General features: G+C 40.7%; 1 protein-coding gene across 1 annotated transcript in view; it reads right to left on the bottom strand.

Moving 5' to 3' along the window:
- Window positions 1–20,556, bottom strand: part of YWHAZ (tyrosine 3-monooxygenase/tryptophan 5-monooxygenase activation protein zeta) — a 32,205-nt gene extending 11,649 nt beyond the window's left edge. The window contains exons 1-2 of the mRNA XM_067711613.1: window positions 20,366–20,556; window positions 17,188–17,492 (exon numbers count right to left, since the gene is read on the bottom strand). Of these exons, the coding sequence (XP_067567714.1) occupies window positions 17,188–17,481 (294 nt within the window). The 5' untranslated portion in view covers window positions 17,482–17,492; window positions 20,366–20,556. The remainder of the gene's footprint in view (window positions 1–17,187; window positions 17,493–20,365) is intronic.
- Window positions 20,557–22,184: the final 1,628 nt, after the last annotated feature.

The raw sequence follows: 22,184 nt of genomic DNA, 5'->3' as shown, positions 1-22,184 counted from the left end.
ATGGGTTCGATTCCTTGGCCAGGGAACTAAGATCCCACATGCTGCATGGCTCACCACCCCCCCAGCCCCCGCCAAAAGTATCAAGTCAGGATTTGACAAACTGGAGAGTATCCAGGAAAGCAAGCAAGAGTGTTGATGAAAACTGGAAACAGTCATGAAAACTGAAAGAATATGACATGAATGGCTCCAGAAGACAAGACTAGTTAAATCTGGGCAGAGGCAGATTTCTGCTCAGTATGAGAAAGCTTACGAAACAAATTCAGAATAGGCCATCTCGTCAGATAGCAAGTTCTACTCTTCTTACAGAGATTTTCAGGAGAAATGAGAAAAATCACTATTTTTTAGAGGAGATTCACAAATAAGATGTGGTCTCATTCAACTCTAAGATATGGAAGATATAGAGTTCACTGAATTAAGTTAATTGTAACACTACAGAGGTGATTAAGTATGTTAATTTATCAAACTAACCAAAGAGAAATAAAAGTTCAATTTTCCGGATTTAAAAGCCAGAGGAGAAAGGCAAATGTAGGGAGAAGACCATGATGGAAATAAAAACAGGGGGAAAAAAGGAAGCAGCACTTATCAGAAAGCAGCAGTGACAAGAAAAACTGGAGAAGAGAAAATGAAGAGAGGAAAGAACTAATAGCTATTTTCAACATACAAAAACTTCAGAAAATACCCTGTGCTAAGTATACAACTTCCTATAGTTCATTCATGTTGTAGTAGTAAAGTGGAGGTGATGACAACTGTGGGACATTGTGAGAATCTAAATTTAAAAGGAGACATAGCATTAATATAAGGAAAGAAGCAAATGAGGTGTCACAATTTCTACTTATAAAATAATGGTTAGGCTGACTACTGATGAACCTTCCACTTGTAAAATTCTCCATATAACACTGACTTTCTAATCTAAATGTAATTTATAACAGAAAAGGATTTTCAGGTCAAACACAAACTTTAATAACATCTTACACGCAAGCACTTAACTGAGACTACAATGTTAATATTGAGCTGATCTCCATTTTAGCCAGTCAGAGAAAAAAATAACATGAAGGAGCATGTAGCCTGGAGTCAGTACCCACGGCCCGCATGTACATTCCATTGGTAAAAACAGTCACTTGCCTGCATTTAAGAGGGACACTGGGAAATTTGGTCTAGCTGTGTGCACAGGAATTAGAGGGGAGCCTCAGTTTTATTAAACAGATAGCAGTTTCTGTCACACAATTGATGGAAGCATTTTTTCTTAGTTACTGGTATTGATTATGAATTATTAATATGAAATTGAAAAGAACTAGTGAAAATGGAATGGATATTTTGTAGAAAAAATTAAAAAGCTAAATCTTTTTATAATCACTACCTATATGATTTTTTAAAAATTTTCACATCAGCATTATATGCTAAATATGAACGTTAAAATGTTATCACACAACAGGGAGGGAGTAGTTACTTGTCTGAAGAGCAGTTGTACTGTATATAGTGTCAATACGGATCTTGCCGAAATAGAATTTGTTTTAGAGATTCACAGTAGTTCCCCTCAAGCAGTTTAAAAAAATGTTTTTGATGACAGCTACTGTCTTTTAAAGATAACCATGGCCATTTAAAAATACCTAAAATTAATCTGCTGAATTAGAGTTAATGCATATTCTGACTTTATACAGTAGCCATCCCCATTTAACATTATGTGGGATTGAAAGCATGAAGCCCACATCTGAAATGTCTCTGTAAATGGTTTATAATCCAGAGCTAAATACATGCTATAGTTCTGGAGAGGGCGCTGAACCTTAATCTAATCAATGGATAAATTATGTGGAGCTTGAGATTTTAGAGTTAAAAGATTTTTTTTTCCTCTACAGCACCATGTACAATTAACCTCTTAGGTTGTAAGAACACTTAAGATATGGGGTCAAGTAATGATTTTTTCCCCCAAGCCAGTCAATTTACCCAGGGCAGAATATATTAACAATAGTTTCTAGCTCGTGCTCGATCCACAGATGGTCTACATAACATCAATGCTTTGACTCTGGAGTGGATTAACATTAAGGAACCACACAAACTGACAGGTTATCTAGTTCTGACTGCCCTTCTTGAGCTAGGCTCAACCTGCCCCCACTAGGAATTTCAATAAACATTCAATTCTAACTGTGGTCAAATATTTCTAATAAAAAGTTTGTAAACTGAAAATCCATCTCTATTCTCGTGATATACCTCTCTCACTGTCCTTTAATATGATTACAGCTGGAAATTAAGAAGAGTAAAATATCAAATCTGTAGGAACAATCAAGACTACAAACTATCTAAAACACCAAAACTGCAGCCTGAGCTGGTGGCAAGGCCCTAACCTCTGGGCATCCAAGCACTTCTTGGAGCAACAGATTGGTATAATAGAAACAGTATAAACTAAAATCAGGAAGACCTTAAATCCCACTCTCATCAATTTTGAGATCTCAGGCAAGTTAATCTCTCAGAGTCTTAGTTTTCTCATCTATTAAAGAAATAAATTTAATTTTATAAAATGATTTTTTAAATAAAAAATATATTTACAAATGATTAAAATGAAAATCTACTTCAAAAGGCCGCTACGAGGTCTAAATGAGAGTATAGTTTATATACACAGGAAAGCACCAATCACAGCTCCTACTCAGTTAGATGTAAATATAAGACATGGGGATCTTGACAACCAAAAAATCTGCTTTAGTGCACTTGTACTCTCAACTTTAGTACTTCAGTTCAGGTTCCGTAATCAAAAATTTGTGTATCTAATAAGAGCGGTGAAATAATGCACAAAAAACTTTCATTTAAAAACACAAGATTAAAGAGGGCGGGGACATGCTGAGCTCTGGGCTTTCCCACCTGGTTTTGTGGTGCCTCCTGAAGGTTCTGATGAAGGAATACACTGAAGTAATTACAGCAAAACAAAAACAAAAACAAACCTACAGGATTAAATTATATCAAAGTACATAAGATAAAGGAAACATTTTCTGTTAGTACTTGTTCTTCTTACGGCAGACTTGTAAAAGGCACAAGCTTACACTGCTTACTACCTATGTTCAAATCCCAGTTCACTGCTTACTAGCTATGTCAACTTGATGAAGTTCTGAAATTTCTCTGGGCCTCAGGTTTCTCATCTGTAAAAGAGACAGAAAATAGGTGTGACCTCATGAATCTCCCCCCAGCAGGACTCCCAGGGGTCCACAGATCACTCTAAGAACTGTTGACTGACTTAAAGTAATCTGTACCATTCACCTTTCAATATACCCAGCTCTAACACTATGTTCTCCCTCAAGCCAATTCTCAAAAATATTCAGTTTAGTCTACATTTTCTGTACCTCTCAGGTCTGAAGAGCTTTCAACTGAAGGAAAAACAAAAGGAAATATCCCAATTTCTGTCAATATCAACAATGGACTAGCTAAATAAATTGCTACACTCATCAAACACTATACCGACGTTAAAAAGAATGCGGTAAGTGCCAGTATGGAATGAAGCATAAGATATACAACAAAGTGTGTGGGTTCAACTTACAGAACAGTTTGTATATGATCCTACCTGTGTATATTCTTCAAGGACAGAACTGTTTGAGTGGGCACTGCAAGTTCCCAGGAGGATACAAAAAAGATTAGACATTACCTCTGAGGAAGTGGGATGACATCAGAAGAGTTTTGTTTTTTGAACTTTATATCCTATGCTCTGCAACATGTTATCCAGAGCAAGTGTAATTTAAAATAATTATGATTTTGCACCTTTGACTTTTCACATACGTATTCTTAATCTACTTATAGGCTCCTTAAAGACAAACGTTTTGCACATATTAGGCACTCAAACATCAAATCCCCAGGCCGAATTTGTAGACTAATTTGAACTGCTTCATTTAAATATAGCAGAGGAAACTTAGAACAATCTTAAAGGAGAAAAGCCTAACATCAAGACTATCAAAAGTTCATCATCTTACCAAACTTCTAAATATATAGTTAAGATAAAATGTAGTAAAAATTGAGGTTGATATTGTAGGTTACATAATGAATATTTTGCTCAAAAAGGAACAATGTTCTGATTCTTTAAAGACCTAGAAATTGCTCAAAAATGACAGGTGTTTGGGTGCTGTACTAAGCACATATATTCAGAAACAGCAGCCAAAGGGCAGCCAAAGCATACCCTAATATGCTTTCAGGACCCTTGGATAAGCGCCAGGTACTATGTAATGCCTCTGGAGGGGGCAACTAAGGGAGACAAACAACTACAAAGCTTCACCAGAGATAGGGTGGGAGGACAGTTCGAAGCAGCAAGGTAGAGTAAATTTCTTTGCAAGTCAGGACACCTAGATCTTGGTACTACAACTCTGCCACCAAGAGGAGTGATGGGAGTTTCAAACAAAAATCATGACACCTCCTCATTCGATTTTCTTGTGTTTCACAGTAGCATTCATTTCAAAACCTTCCTTCTAAATTTCACCCCAGGAAAGCTTCTCTAACGCACTGAACACGTCCCGCCCCCCACCATTCCTCACTTGTCCTTTCCTTTTTTTCTTAAATGGGAATCAGACAATGTAGAGAGTAAGGGTCCTTAGACTAAACTTTAAAAAATTAACAAGAACTCATTGTAAACCATTTATATATTTATTTCAGCCCTAAAGAATGACCACCTGCCACTATGCAAATTAAATCACTGGGCTAGTGGCTGTGATTTAGCTTGTCAATTAGAATGCATGAAGCCAAGTAATGAAAATGTATTTCAAAGGAAAATCACAAGTTATAGAGCTGGGATTTTTCCCCCTTTCAAAAGAGTAATCCATTCATTATAAAATTGCATAACCCATTTAAAAAGGACTTTGGCAAACTATACTTAGTTCTAACCTTTGATAAAGTAATCATACTTATGGGGCATCTATCTTAAAAAAAAAATTGATACTTTTGCACCACAGGGTGTTTTTAGAAGTCCTCCCTGCTGTTTAAATTAGAAAATATAATGTCCTACCTAAAGATAATGGTTTGGTAACAGAACAACATGTGTCTCCTAATATGATGCACCAAGGAGGGCACAATATCATTTCCAGGAATTCTTCCCCAAAATGCACAATCTGAGTTTACTCATGAGGGATCACCAGACAAATCCAAACTGAGGGATATTCTACAAAACAACTGGCCAGTACTCTTGAAAAAAGTGGCAAAAGGCAAGGACTGAAAAACTGATCCAGATTAAAGAAGAGTAAGGAGACATGACAATGAAATGCAAACTGTGATCCTGGATTGAATTCTGGACCAGAATTAGGCAATTATAGTGGTATAATTTGTAACTGCTATAGGTTATATAATAGTTTATTTTATCCATTATTTTATTAATTTATTGATTTTGATCATTATACTGTAGTTACACATGTTAACATTTGGGGAATCAGGTAAAGGATATACGGGAAAATTTGAACTTATTTCAAAATAAAAAGTTAAAAAATAAATGGTTAGAAAGGCAGTTTAATTACCATATGTAGAAGAGGCTATTTTCACTTTTGGTTACTTAATACTACACTTACATAAAAGTAAGTTTTAAAGAAAAACCTTCTTAATAGTGACTATTTCTAGGGGACTTCCCTGGTGGGGCAGTGGTTAAGAACCCGCCTGCCAGTGCAGGGGACATGGGTTCAAGCACTGGTCCGGGAAGATCCCCACATGTGGCAGAGCAACTAAGCCCTGTAACTACTGAGCCTGCGCTCTAGAGCCTACTGAGCCACAACTACTGAGCCTGCACGCCTAGAGTCCGTCCTCCACAACAAGAGAAGCCACCGCAATAAGAAGCCCGTGCACTACAACGAAGAGTAGCCCCCGCTCGCCGTAACTAGACAAAGCCCGTCAACAACGAAGATGCAGTGCAGCCAAAAATAAATAAATAATTTTTTTAAAGTGATTAAAAAAAAAATGACTATTTCTGGAAGACGACATTATCAGTGAGTTCTGTTCTCCACTCTTATACCCTTTATGTGCTCATCTATGTTTTTCAAATTTCCTTATTGGCCTGGTACAACTTGTATTTAGGAGAAAAAAATGTCACAAAAATAAGTGATGTGTTTGCAAATTAAAATGAGGGGTGGAGAGGAGGTTCCCACTTTGTCTTGGAGAGTATTCCAACAATTGGTTATACTGTTAAATTCAATTTCCATTAATTAATATACATTAAAAAGTCACTAAGCAAACAGTAAATAGTCCCAGAATAATAAAGCAAAAGAATCAACCTCTAATGAGACATTTACGGACTGCAATTTGAAAACATAGCTGGGCAAGTGTCTCCTTCGACTTGATTTCACCAGATGTGTGCACAGGGAAGACCAAGCCTCTACAACCCATTGCTCTGTTTTAGACTGTACTATCATGGCCCTCTTCCCTGAACACAAAGGAAAAGAGGCCAGGATATAGATAGTGCGCTTTCATACCAATCAGGCACAAAAAATGCCGATGGCTAAAAGGGAAAAGGTGCCAAGAACTTGAGGCACAAGGCCCTCAAGTGTGATTCTTGCTATTTTCATTTTAAGTACAGAACCCTAAAATATAGTCTAAAACTAAAGCCATCACTTAAACAAAGTGGTAATTTTTCCAGTTATAAGATGGGATTTAACCTTCTCTAAAAAACACTTCTAACTTCTCTAATGTCCAACTCATTAAACAATTCAAATACATGAAATTCCAATGCAACAAAAATTGGGCACTCCTCGTAAATTAAATGCAACAGGATCTCTCCTAGATTAACAAACAAGCATACAGGTCATGCAACTGGACAAAGTCTTGTTTTGCTTCAGCTTCTTGATCTGTGAAAATGAAAAAGCTAGGGTAGATGCTCCTTCAAGCCCCAAATCCAATGATTCTATAATATTCACCTCCCAATTTGTTATTCAATTAAAAAACTCAAAAGCCCCACAAATGTCATTTTAAATAATATCCCCAATATGAAGTTTAATTCAAATTCTATAGCACAACGGAGAAGTTCACAATTCTGGTCCTGCACAATTCCCTTGTGCACAGAGAATTTTCCCAGAACTTTCACTTTATTCTGTAGAGCCCCTGAGACTTTTATCATTCCTAAAGTCTCAAAATTCTAAAAGGCAAGCAGCTATTTTCATTGCAACGAAGGCCCATCAATTTAGAAATTATTCTCTTACTCCCTCTTGTGGCTGCATTGCTCTCCTTTCTTTCAATTGCAACTCCACCAGTTGCTCCACCAAAACTGCTAATGAATTAGATGGTGTCAAGAACTAATTTGGTACGTATTTGAAGACTTTCTGTGTAATGTTGGCACACAGTAAAATTTTAGGTATTCTATAAATGATAAAGTCATATAGATATGAAGGGACAGAGCTTCTTAACTTCAAGGATGGAACCATAGAGGACTCTGACCAGTCACTTAACTGAATGCATTTTCCACTAATAAGAAATAGATGGCAAATCTGCACCATCTAACTTTTAAAATAGCAAGAAGGAATTTGATAAAGCCAAGATATATTATTCTATGGTGTTTAAGGAATGTTGAAACCAGCCTAAAATTTCATTTTAATTCCTGTTAAAAAGCCAGAGTAGTTTGGCTCCCTGATTCTTACCAAAAACGAAACAAAAGACAACCACATAAAAACTCAATGCTGATAGAAAGCCTGGTGTGTTCTAAAATGTTTTTTTTTTAAATTAGTATTTTAGTCATATTCGAAATGTACCTCCTAAAGATTAAAAGATGGTGAAAAGTACCAAAAAGAAATTATTGAGCATTGAGTGATAACTGCTAAAACTGTCTGACACTAGGGTCCCCTTCCCCAGAGCCTTTCTCAGAGCTAGCATTAACGTTGACCTACTTGGGTTGAAGTTTCTCACCAATCAAGGCCCCACTTCCCAATATTTCCATCACAAAGCACTTTTTGTTTTAAAAACCTCATTTTTTATAGTGTTTTTTAAAACTTGCACATGCACATTGTGTGTTGTGTATAATTCCTTAGTGGGACCAGATTATCAGCCACTTTTAAAAAAGAAGGTTGAAGACCAGCTCTTCTGAATTTGACCAGCACACAGTACTTTCCCCTCTAGGCTGTTGAGATTCTTTTTATGAGCAGAGGCTTTTTATACTTATTATGTTTTTCTTTATGCACAGGGCTTATAAAGTAGCAAGTAATCAATAAATATTAAATTTAAAGTTTAAGCAGTTTATTAAAATTCTCTTAAATTTAATCCAAAATTAATAAATCAAGCCACAATGAAGTGATATCAAAGAAGCACAAAAGAAGGTAAGCAGTATATTTGCTATCTACTATTACCACGGGGATGCATTAACTATATATAAAATATCCTAGAGGTAGATGCTATTATTATTTCCATTTTGCAGATGTGGAAATAAGAGTCACAGAGATGTAATACCTGCCCAGAGTCATAAAATGAATTTTAAAAATTCAAACACCAAAAATCTGCATAGTCTGTGCTAGGTTGTATCACCCCTTTAAAGTAAAGCAGCACACATTATAGTTTATTTTTTAGAAATATTCATAAGATTATTCTTCAAGTCTTATCCCTATGACCCAATTAAATTTAAGTCTGATGATAATCCTCTCTTATCAGATGGAAACTATCAAATGGTAAACTGAAGGGAAAAGTCATTACTGTTAACAAAGTGTTATGATCCATTTGATGTCATTTCCAAACATCTTCTAAACACCGTAGTAAAATACTCATCAAATTACTGACTTGAGAATTTGCTTGTTCTAAGAATACTACTGCCTACCTATACACTGTCCTCAACTGTCAATTTCCCAGAATCACATTTTAAAGGCAACGTGTTTTGAGTAGGATTTTCATCACGTTTCCCTTGGTTGAATGTGGTCCAAGTATTCCTTTGAAATTCTGGGCAATGGTGTTTAATGTATGTTGTTTTAAGGGGCAAAAATAATTATGAGTTGACAATTCATGAGTCTTGGATCAACAAGAGAAGTAGGTCTGTCTCAGAAAAGCATTTGTATTTAATCACTTAGATGAGAAACATTCAACTCACCACTGGGTTCCCTGGTAATACCGCTAATTTAAAAAAACTCGTAGATCCTGGAATTTGTTTGCGAGATGGAAGTTAACCTCCACTAAAACATTTCTAACTTCTCTAATGATGTCCAACTCATTAAGCAATTCAAATAAATGAAATTCCAATACTACAAAAACTGCACCTTTTCTAGGTCTTAAAAGAATGAACATGCATACAAGTCAACCAATTGGACAAATCTTAGTTTGACTTACTTAACTCTATAGATTAACATTTGACTGACTGTCATTACATTCTTACTTTGCCATCCTACCTGTAGTTAATACCATCGTAACCGTATTTTTATTTGGGGGAGAAGGGAAGAAAACTCACAAATTCTGTTGAAAGAAAGAAAAAGCTTATATGCTGAAACCTTTTAGTTATCTATTCCAATACAAACAAACATGAATGTGCCATACAACAGGACCATACTGGTAGAAGTCAGAGATATTCAACCATGCTTTGTTGCCCCCAAGATCCACACTATAGCAAACTAACGTCACCAGAAAAACATTAGTGAAATCTGCCAAGATATAAGACTATTTAATACTACATCACTACTTATGTCACATTATACCTTACCAGAAAATGCAAAATTATATCAGTGACAAACGACAACTGCTACTGCATAGCAATTTTTACAGATACAAGTTTTCATCATTATAGGGAAATGCTCACTAGAGAATAAAGGAGAATGACCTGTTGCAAAGAAATGTACTTAGTACAATGGGAACTGATAAGAATGTGGTGGCTAAGCATGCCATTTCTCCCAAGCCAAATTCAAATTTGTGCCACCTAAATATTAAGCGTATCATTCCTTCAGCATACTTTACATATTAAATACCACAAATGTCAATGGTCCTGTTTTTAAGGGGAATAAAGAAATAGAGCCAATCTTCTTAAGTTCAAAAACAACATGGATATCAAAATTAAAATAAGTTACAGGGCTTCCCTGGTGCCACAGTGGTTGAGAGTCCGCCTGCCGATGCAGGGGACACGGGTTCGTGCCCCGGTCCGGGAAGATCCCACATGCTGCGGAGCAGCTGGGCCCGTGAGCGCAAAATAAATAAATAAATAAGTTACAAATCAGAGTAATGAAACCCTCAGGAAACCCTCGGGCCATAAAGATGGGAATCAGCAATGGCTTGTGTCAGGGAAAGTAAGACCAAACTAGAGCTGAAGGCGTTATAGAGGGTATTCTGGCAAAGATGGAGCAAATGAACAGAAGGAAAGCACTGTTTTATAAAACGGTAAGAAGAGTAAGAGCTGTCTGTATATAGCATAGAACCGGGAAAAGAACAGTAAAGATAGCAAGTCCGAGTGAATGACCACCACTAGCTGTAAAAGGTTTACAATTTAGCTTCTGTCCATTAAAATTAGGTCAAGTTTACCCTTCCTCACACCATCACTTTCTTGCCAATATGCTTCTGAGTGGGAGAGTAAGGGGCAGAACTACAACTAGTACAATGGCAATGACAAATAATCCTGGGTACTACCCACGGGAGTGCATCATACAAATGAGTATCAACAATGTAAACGGTTGAGAACCTATGATGTAGGCAACACAGCAATAACTTGCAATCAGAAAATGAAGTCAAAGTTGAGTCCAAGATGTCATTTTGATTAAGTCTAGAAAATGTGCTAAAAATTAAGAGGCTAGAAAGGACAGGTAGTTTCAAAAGGAAGATGAACTCTTGCCTGTAGCACGCTGAAATTGACAGCAATTCTAAATCCTCTAAAGAGCAGTGTTTATTCTCAATGTAAAACCATAATAAAGAAAAGAGCTATGGAAACCAGGATGAAATCACAAGAGGAATATCTCAGGAATTCTAGAAAAAAAATTCTAATGCTTATTAGAATTGCAATGGACTACATTAATTTTTAACTTAGCTGACATCAGAACACCCATAATTTTGACTTTTAAAAAATTTCTCATACACACAAATGTTCTTCAATATAAATGTGTCAAAGATCACCTATTTTGGAATAAAAAACTTGTGGTCAAATTAATCTAAATGGTCCAATAACATTTAATATTATAAATGAAGAACTATTTCACATACTGGGCTCCCTCTACGTGGTAGAACCAGTCATCAGATATGAAAATAGGTAATATATTCATGGGGGAAAAAAAAAACCCTGTCTTTCACAGGTTAAAGCCCCAATTCCAAAAAAAAACCCCAAGGTTAATATATGAATGTGATAAACTATGATGGAGGGCACTGAGAATCTATTTCTGACATTAGTAAAAGGAGAAAGTTAGTCCAAAGAACAGAACTGGATGATCAGAAATCCAAAAAAATGGTCAAATCAAAAGCTCTGATTTTCTTTATAAGAGCAGAATTATTTTTGCATGTCTATCAACACACCTTGTTGTTGGCAAAATCTGGTGTCACTTCCTTTGCCTGTTTCATACGGCCATTAAGTCCCACATTCCTTAATTTATAACATAGTAGACCCTTCATGATCTAACCAGTACCCCTCTCTCTCCTAATCTCTTGCAAAATTATTGGAAAAGGCTTTTAAATAAAGCAATGTTCCCACCTACTGTTCTGATAGAATGAACCATCACTTAATTTGCTGGATTAACCAAATCCTACTTACCTAATAGACTGGCTTTACATTAGGCCTTTCATTCCTAAGTAAACATCAATCATGCCCATGACTTTGGGCTAAATACTTCAGATAAGTTTTTCGGCTACTCTCTGGAACTCCCTTCAGCTTCTATCAGCAGTTATAGCCTTATTAAGAGTCCCATATTTGTTTCCCGAACTATGCCATTATACTTGGCTATAATTACTTAAAATGGTATGTTACTTAAGTGTTATGAAATATAAGTATGAAAAGAAGTGTTCCTATGAAAACTAAGCTGAATGCGCGAAACGACTAGTTTTTAAAGGAGAGTCACACACACACGCACACCACTTGGGTTATTCAAACTAAAAGATTAGAAAAATATTTCTAGGATTATGAACTGATTATTCTTCTAGCTTTCAAGTTCTCACTTTGCTATGCAAACTCAAACAGCATTTTGTAAAGGATGCATCTATTTTAGGGGTGTCTAGTAAATTATTTCCAAACTGTGGATCTATGCATATTCAAAGAAAAGGTCTTAGCTCCACATTAGCAATGGGCAAATGAACATACACATCTGTTTTAATTGAAAATAAATGTTTAGACCAAGTATGAACACATACTTGAACCACTTTCCAATTAAACAACTAACTTGGGTCTTCCTACTGTACCACTATTGAGGTGTTACCAGTAAGATTTCTTTACTGATAAAGTTGGGTTTTTAGAAGAAAAAATGAAAATCAGAATTATTCTCCATACGCTATTACAACTCTAAGGTAGCTTTATTTTCCCTCCTTTCTAATTCAAAAGCCTCTGCTAGGGCTGAATACAATTTCTTCCTCTTTCTTGGGCAGATTAGATGCATAAGTGTGCATGTTCCTCCTCTACTTTAAGATTTTACTCAGGTTTTTTTTTTTCCCCCCGGTACGCAGGCCTCTCACTGTTGTGGCCTCTCCCGTTGCGGAGCACAGGCTCCGGACGCGCAGGCTCAGCGGCCATGGCTCACGGGCCCAGCCGCTCCACGGCATGTGGGATCTTCCTGGACCGGGGCACGAACCCGCGTCCCCTGCATCGGCAGGCGGACTCTCAACCACTGCACCACCAGGGAAGCCCATTACTCAGGTTTTTTGCTTTAAGTCCAATTTTGAATCCTTTCATCTTTTCCTCTTAGTTCACTTTTAACTATCTTCACAGCTCATCTAATCACTAAACATCTCCAGGTCATCTATATCTCCTCTTAGAACAGGCAGGAAAGACTTCATTCTTATCTAAGTATTGCTATGCCAAAAAAGGACAGGTAACCTGTTGCTCTTGATCAAGCTGTTATTCTTCCCCTTCCCACCAAATGGCTAACATCTACCTTTCTTTGTTCCTTTATTTTCTTTCATTTACACTTCACACACCTCAGACTTCCCAAATATACAAAATACCTCACCAGGGTCAATGTTTAATGGTTATCATGAAAACTCTTTTAAAAAGACTACTGAATTTTATTCCCAAAAAGACTATCAAATGTACTCCTTCCTGGAAGGGACTGTTGCTATCTGCTATGTCACATAAGGTCTTTGTACTCTGAAACATACCAAAAACAGTTATTGACAAAAACATGTAAATATATATAGTAGTGAAAATGAATATAACACTGCAGAAGTCTTCTGAGAAGCCCTTATTCCAATAAGTGAACTGCCTAGTGATTTTCAACTTAAAACTCTATATAGCAGTTTTTAAAGCCTAAGACACATATTAACACATTATTGACCAGGGGATTTCTGCAGAAACTAACGCCTGTGGCCAAAATCTGTCTCTGGTCAAAAATGTGTTAACATATTCAGACTAGGAAGGACCCCAAAGCTGCCTGGTTTCCTAGCTTGCTCCTGCTTAATGGCATTTCCATGAGCTAGAGATAAAACCCAGTGCCCAGCAACCACACCTTGAAAACCACACCTTAAAAATGTAGAGAAGCATAATAAAATGGAACGCAGTCAAGTTAACTGAATCACACAACTACTGTTGCCAACTGTTACAAATGGCAGACTCATGATTTTACTGATTTGTGAAAGGAAGCCATTCTTTACCTTATACCAGTGGCTTTCAATTTTTAAATGAAACCTTTGAAAATTTGCTGGCCAGTACGGGCCCTCTGCCCTAGAAAAATACACAATTTTTAAGGCTTCTTGGATCTTTTAATTCCAATTCTTGGACTCCTGAGTTACGAGACCTCTATATTATTAGAGGCAGGTTTGTACTATTGTCACTGCTTTAAACAGAAGCCCAAAACTGAGATAAATTGGGGCACTAAGAGTACCTGATTTTCTTTCTCCACAACAACCCTATGGGGTAGATATTATTCCCATTTAATTGAGCTCAGTTTTCTCTGAGGGATGGAAGATTTCTTTAGGCCACTCGGCTATTCAATGGTAAAAAGTTGGTTTGACTCAAAACCTGGAGCTCTTTTTACAACACTACATTCTTCTTTGAGTTTGAATTAGGTTCAATCTAGTATGCATATCCTCATTTCATTTTCCATTTCATCATGTTCAGATAAAGTACCCAATTTTTTGGCTTCTTTTGAGTTTAGACAGAAGAGGTGTTGATCCCCTCCCCCACGAACACGAGAGCTTTTGGTCTAAGATCTGGTAGAAAAGGCAGACTACATTAGTTCACAATTTAACGACACAAGGAAGAAAACTGCAATTTTTTTGGCATAAAGAGAAGTCCATGCTGTGAAGAATAAAGCCAGTGACCATTTTCCACAGTAATGCTCTAAAACTTTTGTCCAAAGTAACATGTTCCCTGCTCTTTCTCTGCTTAAGTAAATGATATAAATTAAGCAAACTGCTCTTTCTCTGCTTAAGTAAATGATATAAATTAAGCAAACACTTGATAAAGTGCCCATAACCAGAATGGCGGTAACCTAATAATGGACTAAAGAGCTCTTCAGAAGAACTTTGAACCGTGGAGGTTAGCTCCCCCTAGTAGGAAGAAAGAGAATATTTTCTTAGCCAGTATGATACAGGTACTCAATAGAACAATGAAGTCTGGTTCATCACTGATGCCACCAGCCAATAATGTTAATTCTGAAAAGGAATTACCTGCTTGTTTTCCTCAAATTAAAAGTCAAAGTTCAGAAAAAAACTAGAGTAATAAAAATTATAACTGGTTATATTTTTATAAGTAAGATATTGAGATATAATTAAGCACACTTTCATTAATCATCAAGTAAATCAGTTCAAACAATTATTTTCTCTAGGAGAAATAACAGTTCTGCTATATTTTACTCTTCCATTTTACTAAAAAGGGGAAAAGGAATTTTATGCAAGATGTTTCCAGAGTCAACATGACCTGCCTGAAAAAAAGATGACAGGGAAAGAAAGAAGCCTGCCTGTAACGAATCACAGTATCTGTAAATATCGAATTTTCCCAAGTTGAAACAGAAAAGGCCTTGGAAAATTAGCAGTGCTGCTGACCTAGTTCTATTATCCTCTTTTCCAAAAGAAGGCTTTTTGCTCATTTACTTAACAAATACTTGAGTATCTACTATATGTTAAGAGGCATGAGCCATGCAAAGATCACTACTGGAGCTTTACTTTAGAAAAGACTAAGGCTGGAAGCAAAAGCTTGTTTAGGATTCTGAGTCTTCTGTATAATAAAGGAATTAAACTTTCATTTATCTATACTTTCGAAGTGGAAATTTCGTTTAGACTCGGTAAGAAGCCAGTGCTATTCTGAAGGAGAACATGGGTAGTGACCAGTATGAAACCCCCTTAATAATCATAACAAGGAGAAGCTATTTAGAGATTAATCCAGTTATTCTCACCCACGGATCCTATTTTTTTTCCTTGATAAGGAAACCAAAGGGAAGTAAAGTTAAAACTGCTATAGTCTTTTCCTAGGAAAATCCTCACAATGACAGGACCTTTTATACTTCTTGTGTGGAAAACATGCAGATACCTACCTGGAATCTCAAATAAGCTGTAAGTAGAGGGTAAATGTTACTGCGTCCCCCACTTATTCCTAAAATTGACTTTTGTCTTAAGGGAAATTATAACTTGTAGCAAACTCTTTGAAACCAAAATAAAAATTATTTGATCTATTAGGTGTAATAATCGGAGGAAAAATATCAGAGCGAACAAAACTCAGTAACGTACACAGGTGCTAATCAGTAAACAGAGCAAGGTGGGAAAAGCCCAACATGTTTTTTATTATAGGAAAACATCATATTTTCAAATTTTAAATATTCTTATTACCTTAGCAAACCACAAGATGAGCATTTGTCATTTAGTATCAATAAAAGCCAGAACTCCCTTCTCATCTTAGAAATGAATGATAGCTATCAATGTAAAGATTTCAAGTAAGCAATCAAAAACAAACCACACACAAGACAGATACCACACAAGAAGACTGGCGCCCACGTTAAGATAAAAAATATTATTGTTCTTTAAAAAGATAGCCTAAAGAAAATCATCATTTAAGAAAAATACTCATAATTTAGGAACTGAAGATATTCCATTAGTCTCAGACTAGTATAAAGGAATCATAATACCATTATAACTTTAACAAAAACTCCAAACCCCACAACATGAGAAATAATCCTATATCGCTCATTATAGTAGTTCTTCCGTAAACAAGGTTCAAATAATTAAGTAGTGCAGCTGGATTTTCAGAGGAATTGGGATATTGCATCCCTCTATATACCAGAGCCCTGCCATACTGAGACCCAATGTGTAACCTGAAGTCCTGAAATACAAGAGAAATCATTTAGTAAAACCCACTTCAAATATTATTCCAAAAACCACGGTTCATTAAAAGGGGAAAGTATTAGTGTATATAAGTTGTTACATGCTAAATGGTTGGATCGTCTACCAATTTATCCTCAGATTTAAACTTTTCTGCCACAGAAAATCATTTGTAAGAAAATTTTAAAATTAACCAAAATGTAATGTTCAATTCTTTTAAGCTATTTAGAGAAGCAGTGCTTCAACAAGCAGATACTGAATACTTAAAATACTTCTTGAATGAACCTGGAAAAATCAAGCTTGAGTTTTTCATAATCTTTTATTGTGGTTGTCAGTGTTCAAAGTTGAGACCTCCAACACTTAAACGCAGGAAGAGGCAAAAGCAACTGTGAAGCCAGTTTTCCGCATGGCTGACTCATTACATTAACATTATAGTGGCTAATCCAGGGAAGGCCACTAAGTCTACAGTGAGTCTCCTATTACATCGCACCTAAAACAGGGTATGTAAAATTCCTGCATCCATATACGTACTTTAAAGAAAATCAGCTCTAGAACTACTACAAATATTCTAACCATAACTGAAGCGATATACAATTACTTTACCTTTTCAATTAGAACAAAACACACTACTAATCTATTTGAACTGATTGATAATCATCTTTGCATTTACCTTATACAACTGTTTTAACATCTTTTTGTAATGACACCCTGAAAGACTTGGAAATCTAGAACAACCCATTTGCAAAAGGAAAGGAAAAACCAAAGAAAGAAAAAGTTGAGAGTAACCTAACTGATATGCATTACAGGAACTCTATATCATAGCGACGCTAAACTGAATGGTTTGATTCTCACCAGTACATCATTGCAGATATCTCTTAGCTCGGTCTCAATTTTCTCTCTGTATTCTCGAGCCATCTGCTGTTTTTTCTCAGCACCTTCCGTCTTTTGCTCAATACTTGAGACGACCCTCCAAGATGACCTACGGGCTCCTACAACATTTTTATAAGCAACTGAGAGAAGATTCCTCTCCTCATTGGATAATTCAGCTCCTTGCTCAGTTACAGACTTCATGCAGGCCGCCATGTCGTCATACCGCTCAGCCTGCTCGGCCAGTTTGGCCTTCTGCACCAGCTCATTTTTATCCATGACTGGATGTTCTGCCGGGAAAAAAAAAAAAGTAGCATTTAGATATTTTTTTTTCCATTAAAACAAACAGACTGAAAATTATACCTTTTGTAAACAAGCTATGTTAACACCTCAAACCTAATTACCTATGGAAGATTCTTTACACAAAAAATTTAATGCAGCCTCACAAAAGAATGCTAAGAAAAAAAATACTGGCATGCTCAGCATGCAGAGGGTACACTTAAAGCCATTAACACTGGTTTAGCAAAACTAAAATTACATTACCTCATCTTTGTTCAGGATCCTTATTTCACATAAGGTTAAAGCACATTCACCAAGAGGCGGCCTTAAAAACCAACCGTTATCTTACTTGGTCAAAATCTCAACTCCAGTTTCAAATATCACTAAATAATCCAAAATTAAGCAGCTTTTAGTGAAAACACCACCTATGAAGAACATTACACTATCACACTCCCAGAATCACGATACCTGTCAGTTGAATGTAATTCATGTCCTTTTACTTTGGTAATAGCTACTCTTGTCAGGAGGGTTTAAATTTTAGTTGGTATCCCCCCCACCCCAAGTCCACTGATCTTTGCAACAGCTGATCGTAGCATGCCAATTTTCTGGGAGAAATGACCAAACTGCTTGTTTTAATATATTGTGAATGTAAAACCACCACCAAGGATCAATACATAACTGACCCTAAGGCTTCATTTATCTGTACCTTGTTATATGCACACAGGCTTAAAAAATAACACCCATGAATCCTGGAACTTCGATTCTTACTATCTGCGAGCACTAAAATGTATCTATTAAGTGCTTCCCGGTGTCACCAGTGTTTCTGATGTCACTGTTCAGTTTAAATGCAGAATTACTGCATTGTTCCTAGTAGTCAAAATTTAATTTAATACATTATCACCCGAGCTGCCCTTATATCGTAACTTCCTAATTCTTTCTCATTTTAAAGCTCCTTCGACTTTTCAATTTCCCCCGTTTTACTATTCCTTAATATATCCTTTTGAAAGGTCCTAAAGCAGCACAGAAAGATACTAACCCATACAGTGGTCCCACAGGGTACAGGATTTATGATGAACAGAAGAGTCACTGTCATTCACTACAGGAAATGACTCCCTTTCTTTACCTTCCCAGGGAAATCCCACAATACTTTTTGTTTCAAAAAACCAAATCGGCACAGGTCCTCTGTGTTTGAACAAGCAATTAGCGAGCTTGAATGGGAACTAGACTGTTTCAATGCGAAAACTAAAATTTGTGATCGCATAACCTCCCCACCCCCCTCTTCTTGAAATTACTAATTTCTCCCCTCTTCTTGAAATTACTAATTTCTCCCCTAGGAACTCAAAAATGCTCTCGGACTAACGCTGCTTCTAATGAAAATTATCTAAGACCAGTACAAAGGTTTCTCTCCCCAACTCCTCGGATGCAAGCGGGAAATGGATTAGGTTTCTCAGAATAACCAGCGCTCCAAGGACTGGCCGCACCCATTTAACCCTTAGCCGGCTTAAGACGTCGAGGTGGGTGAAACGAAAACGGGCCGACTGCGACTTTAAAGTGCAAACCCTTCCGTCCGCGCCATCCGCAACCCCCCTCCTTGGCTCCGCCCAAGCTGGTGCCTCCGCTCGGTCCCCGAGTCTCCCTCTTTGTCATGGCGGATCTGTGTCAAGGAGCCCAACCTACTGCCGAGTGTTAATTCCCCCACCGGGGCCGGAGGGAGGAGCCGCACGCCCCCGCCCGAGCCGGGGAGGGGAGCCGCCCGCGCCGAGGGCACCGACGCCAGCGCCGCCCGCAGAAGCGGAACCAGACGAGCCGGCCGCGGACACACCCCACTCTCCCACCGGCGTCCGTCCGCCACCGGCCACCGCGGGTGCTCACTTAGTCTACGGGGACCCGACAGCTGCGGCAGGTGGGGGAGGGGCGAGCCACACCCAGGCGAGCAGGGCCACCGCCGGCTGTTATGCTCTGGCTCACCCGCCCCGCAGAGCGGGGTCCCCGTCTACACACCCAGACCAGGACCCTTCAGTTCCAGCTCCCGCGGGAACGAGCGAGACGCGCGGCCCACCGTCTTCCCCATCCTCATCCCTACCTGGGTTTCCAGCCCCCCTCCACCCGGACATAGAAAGCCAGCCCATCCCCCATCCCGCCAGGAATATTCAAGTCCCCCCGCCGCGGAACCCAGGAAATTCGGCTCTGGGTCGCGGGCGAGCCCCACCCCGGAGCCGACTCGCCCGAAGTGCGGCCTCGCCCAGGTCTACCTGGCGGGCGCTTCCGGGCCGCCTCGGCTCGCAGCCCGGTGCCCGGGCCTCCCGCCGCGCCGCCACCCGGGTGGGGGAGGGCTGGGTGCCGCCACCGCAGCGCGGGGCGCGGAGGCTGCGCCGAGGAGCGGGCGGGAGAGACAGGGGAGGGGGGAGGCGGCGGGGAGGGGGCGGCCTCACCTGCGCCACTGCAATGCCCGCAGCCGCCGAGTCATTATCTCGGGCGGAAGCGAGCAGCGGGGAGGCGCTGAAAAGGGAGCTTCGGGGGCGCGGGTGGGAAAGGATCGCAGCCGGCGGTGCCTCGGCCGGCCGGGAACCGGCGACCGGGCGGGTCCCGGGGATCTGGCGTGTGGGCGCCCTTCCCACCGAGGGGGCCGGGACCGGGGCCGGGCGCTCATCGCGGCCGATGCGGAAGCAAGTAGCCCGAAGCAGCCGCTAGCCGCCCGCCCGAATCCAGCGGAAGAGAAGCCGCCGCCCGTCTCCGCCTGAGGAGACTCCGCCTCAGCCCAGCGCCGCTCCCGCCGGGCGAGTGGGGCTGAAGGGATGCGGAGCGGGGACGGCCCCCGCGCTTTCGGAAGGCTGGCCGGGGACAGGAAGGAGCCGGGCGAGGCGGCGGCGGCCGGATCACTTACCTGTGTCCGGAGTGGGTGGCGACGGACGGACGGGGCTCAGCGGTCTCTGGGCGGCAGCGGCGAGGCTGAGACTCTGTCCCTGGATCTCGCTGCTCACAGGCTACAGCCGCTCCGCAGACACGGGGTTTCCTCCAATCACCAGCCCCGGCAGCAGGGGCGCCACACGCACGATGACGTCAAACGCTGCTATGGCAACCGTTGATTGGTGCCCACAGCTCAGGGGGCCCAGAGCAACCGCCGCTCCCCAGCGCGGGGCCGTCTTGCCCGCCCGCACTAGAGGGCGAGCGGAGGAGCGAGCGTCCTCTCCGTTCCCAACACTCCTCCCCAGCCCGCTCGGCTTCCAGCTTTTCTACTCCTGTCCTGAGTGCGCCTGAACAGGAAGCTCTTTTTTTTTTTTTCTCCTGGCCACCAATACCCCCACCCCTTACTCGCCTTCCCTTCGGATCCCCCTGCTACCTCCGCCGGCTCACTCTTCTAAACCAGACAGGAGGAAATTTCTCCCCACCCCCACCGTAGCTTTTCGTGCGATCCTTCTGCGCCTGCGCCAGTTACTCCCTCTAGAAGGGGCTCCCGTTCAGCAACATCCGGGACCTTTCACATCCTCCCCCACCACCACCTCCCAGCCGCCTGGCCCGCCCCGCCCTCCGTGTTTCGCGGTGGTAGCTGCCCCCGGGGCCATCCGAGGGGCGGGATTACGAGAACGGCTCCGCGGCGCTAGCATCCTGATCTGGACTTGGGGTAGTGGGAGGGCGCGGTCAGAGGGTCGGGTAGGGGCGTGGTGGCGCGCTAGCCTGCTAGCCCGCCGCTCCCCCATGCCGGGCGGGGCGACCGGGGCGCGCGGCCCCTCCCTTTCTCCCTTCCGCCGCCGCGGCTTTACCTGCTGGCTCGGAGAAAGCGGCCGGAGGCCTTTTAAGGCTCGGCAGAGAGTGAGGCGTCCGGTCCCAGAGGGTGGGCTGAGCGACGGGATGGTTTTCCAATCGGAATTTGGGGATCAGCGCGCAGTGACAGCTGCGAGGGGACAATGGGTGGGCGCGAAGTGGGGCTGAGGTGGGGCGGGCGGGCGGAGCTGAGGCCTGGAAGGAGGCTCTCAGAAAGCCTACAACCTCCGAGGGGAAAAGACAGCTTCCTTAGATGGAGGCTTTGAGGTGGCCGGGGAGGCCTTAACAAGAAGGGAGGCAAAGAAGGAGGTTTGACCGTATTGCCTCGTTTCTCGTAGGTTACATTTTTGTGTCCAAATAAAGCCTTCACTTAAAGACCTCATGCTGCAGTGGTTTAAAACGTAATGATGATTACGTATTTTCTCCTGAAGCAAGGTTTTAGGGACTCGGAGGTTCCCGGGGCCCGGATTGACCCAGCTGGCGGTGGGCCGCAGGCAGGGCGAGGAGCAGGGACCGGGAGCCAGGAAGAGAGGAAAGAGAAGGGCGGAAATTGCAGGTGCCGCATTAACGTGCCAACCTAAAACGGTAGGGCCTCCACCCAGTCAATTTAAGGAAGTTCTAAGAGATGAATTCACAGTGTGAAATGTCCCTGATCCGTGTTCCTTTAAATGTATTAGAGCTTAGAAGAGATTAGTGCCTGGTTGACCTGCAAAACCAGTTGCAAAAGTCGTCTGGAGTTTATAGAACTCAGAGCTCTTCCTACTACCCATGTGTAAACTCCATCTTGGCCTCATTGACTTTTCCAACATCTCTTTACTGAGCACTTACTAGGGCCCTGCTTTAGGCACAGCTGACAAAGGAGCCTCACAGGAGTGGAGCCTCACAGGAGTTCAGCCTCAAGTTCCGCAGAGGATTGAACTTACCGGTAGCAGACACATAAA

The sequence above is a fragment of the Pseudorca crassidens genome, chromosome 17 (assembly GCF_039906515.1).
Source record: "Pseudorca crassidens isolate mPseCra1 chromosome 17, mPseCra1.hap1, whole genome shotgun sequence".
Classification (NCBI taxonomy): domain Eukaryota; kingdom Metazoa; phylum Chordata; class Mammalia; order Artiodactyla; family Delphinidae; genus Pseudorca; species Pseudorca crassidens.
The sequence above is the reverse complement of the archived record's forward strand: the minus strand, read 5'-3'. Positions and strand labels throughout refer to the sequence as shown.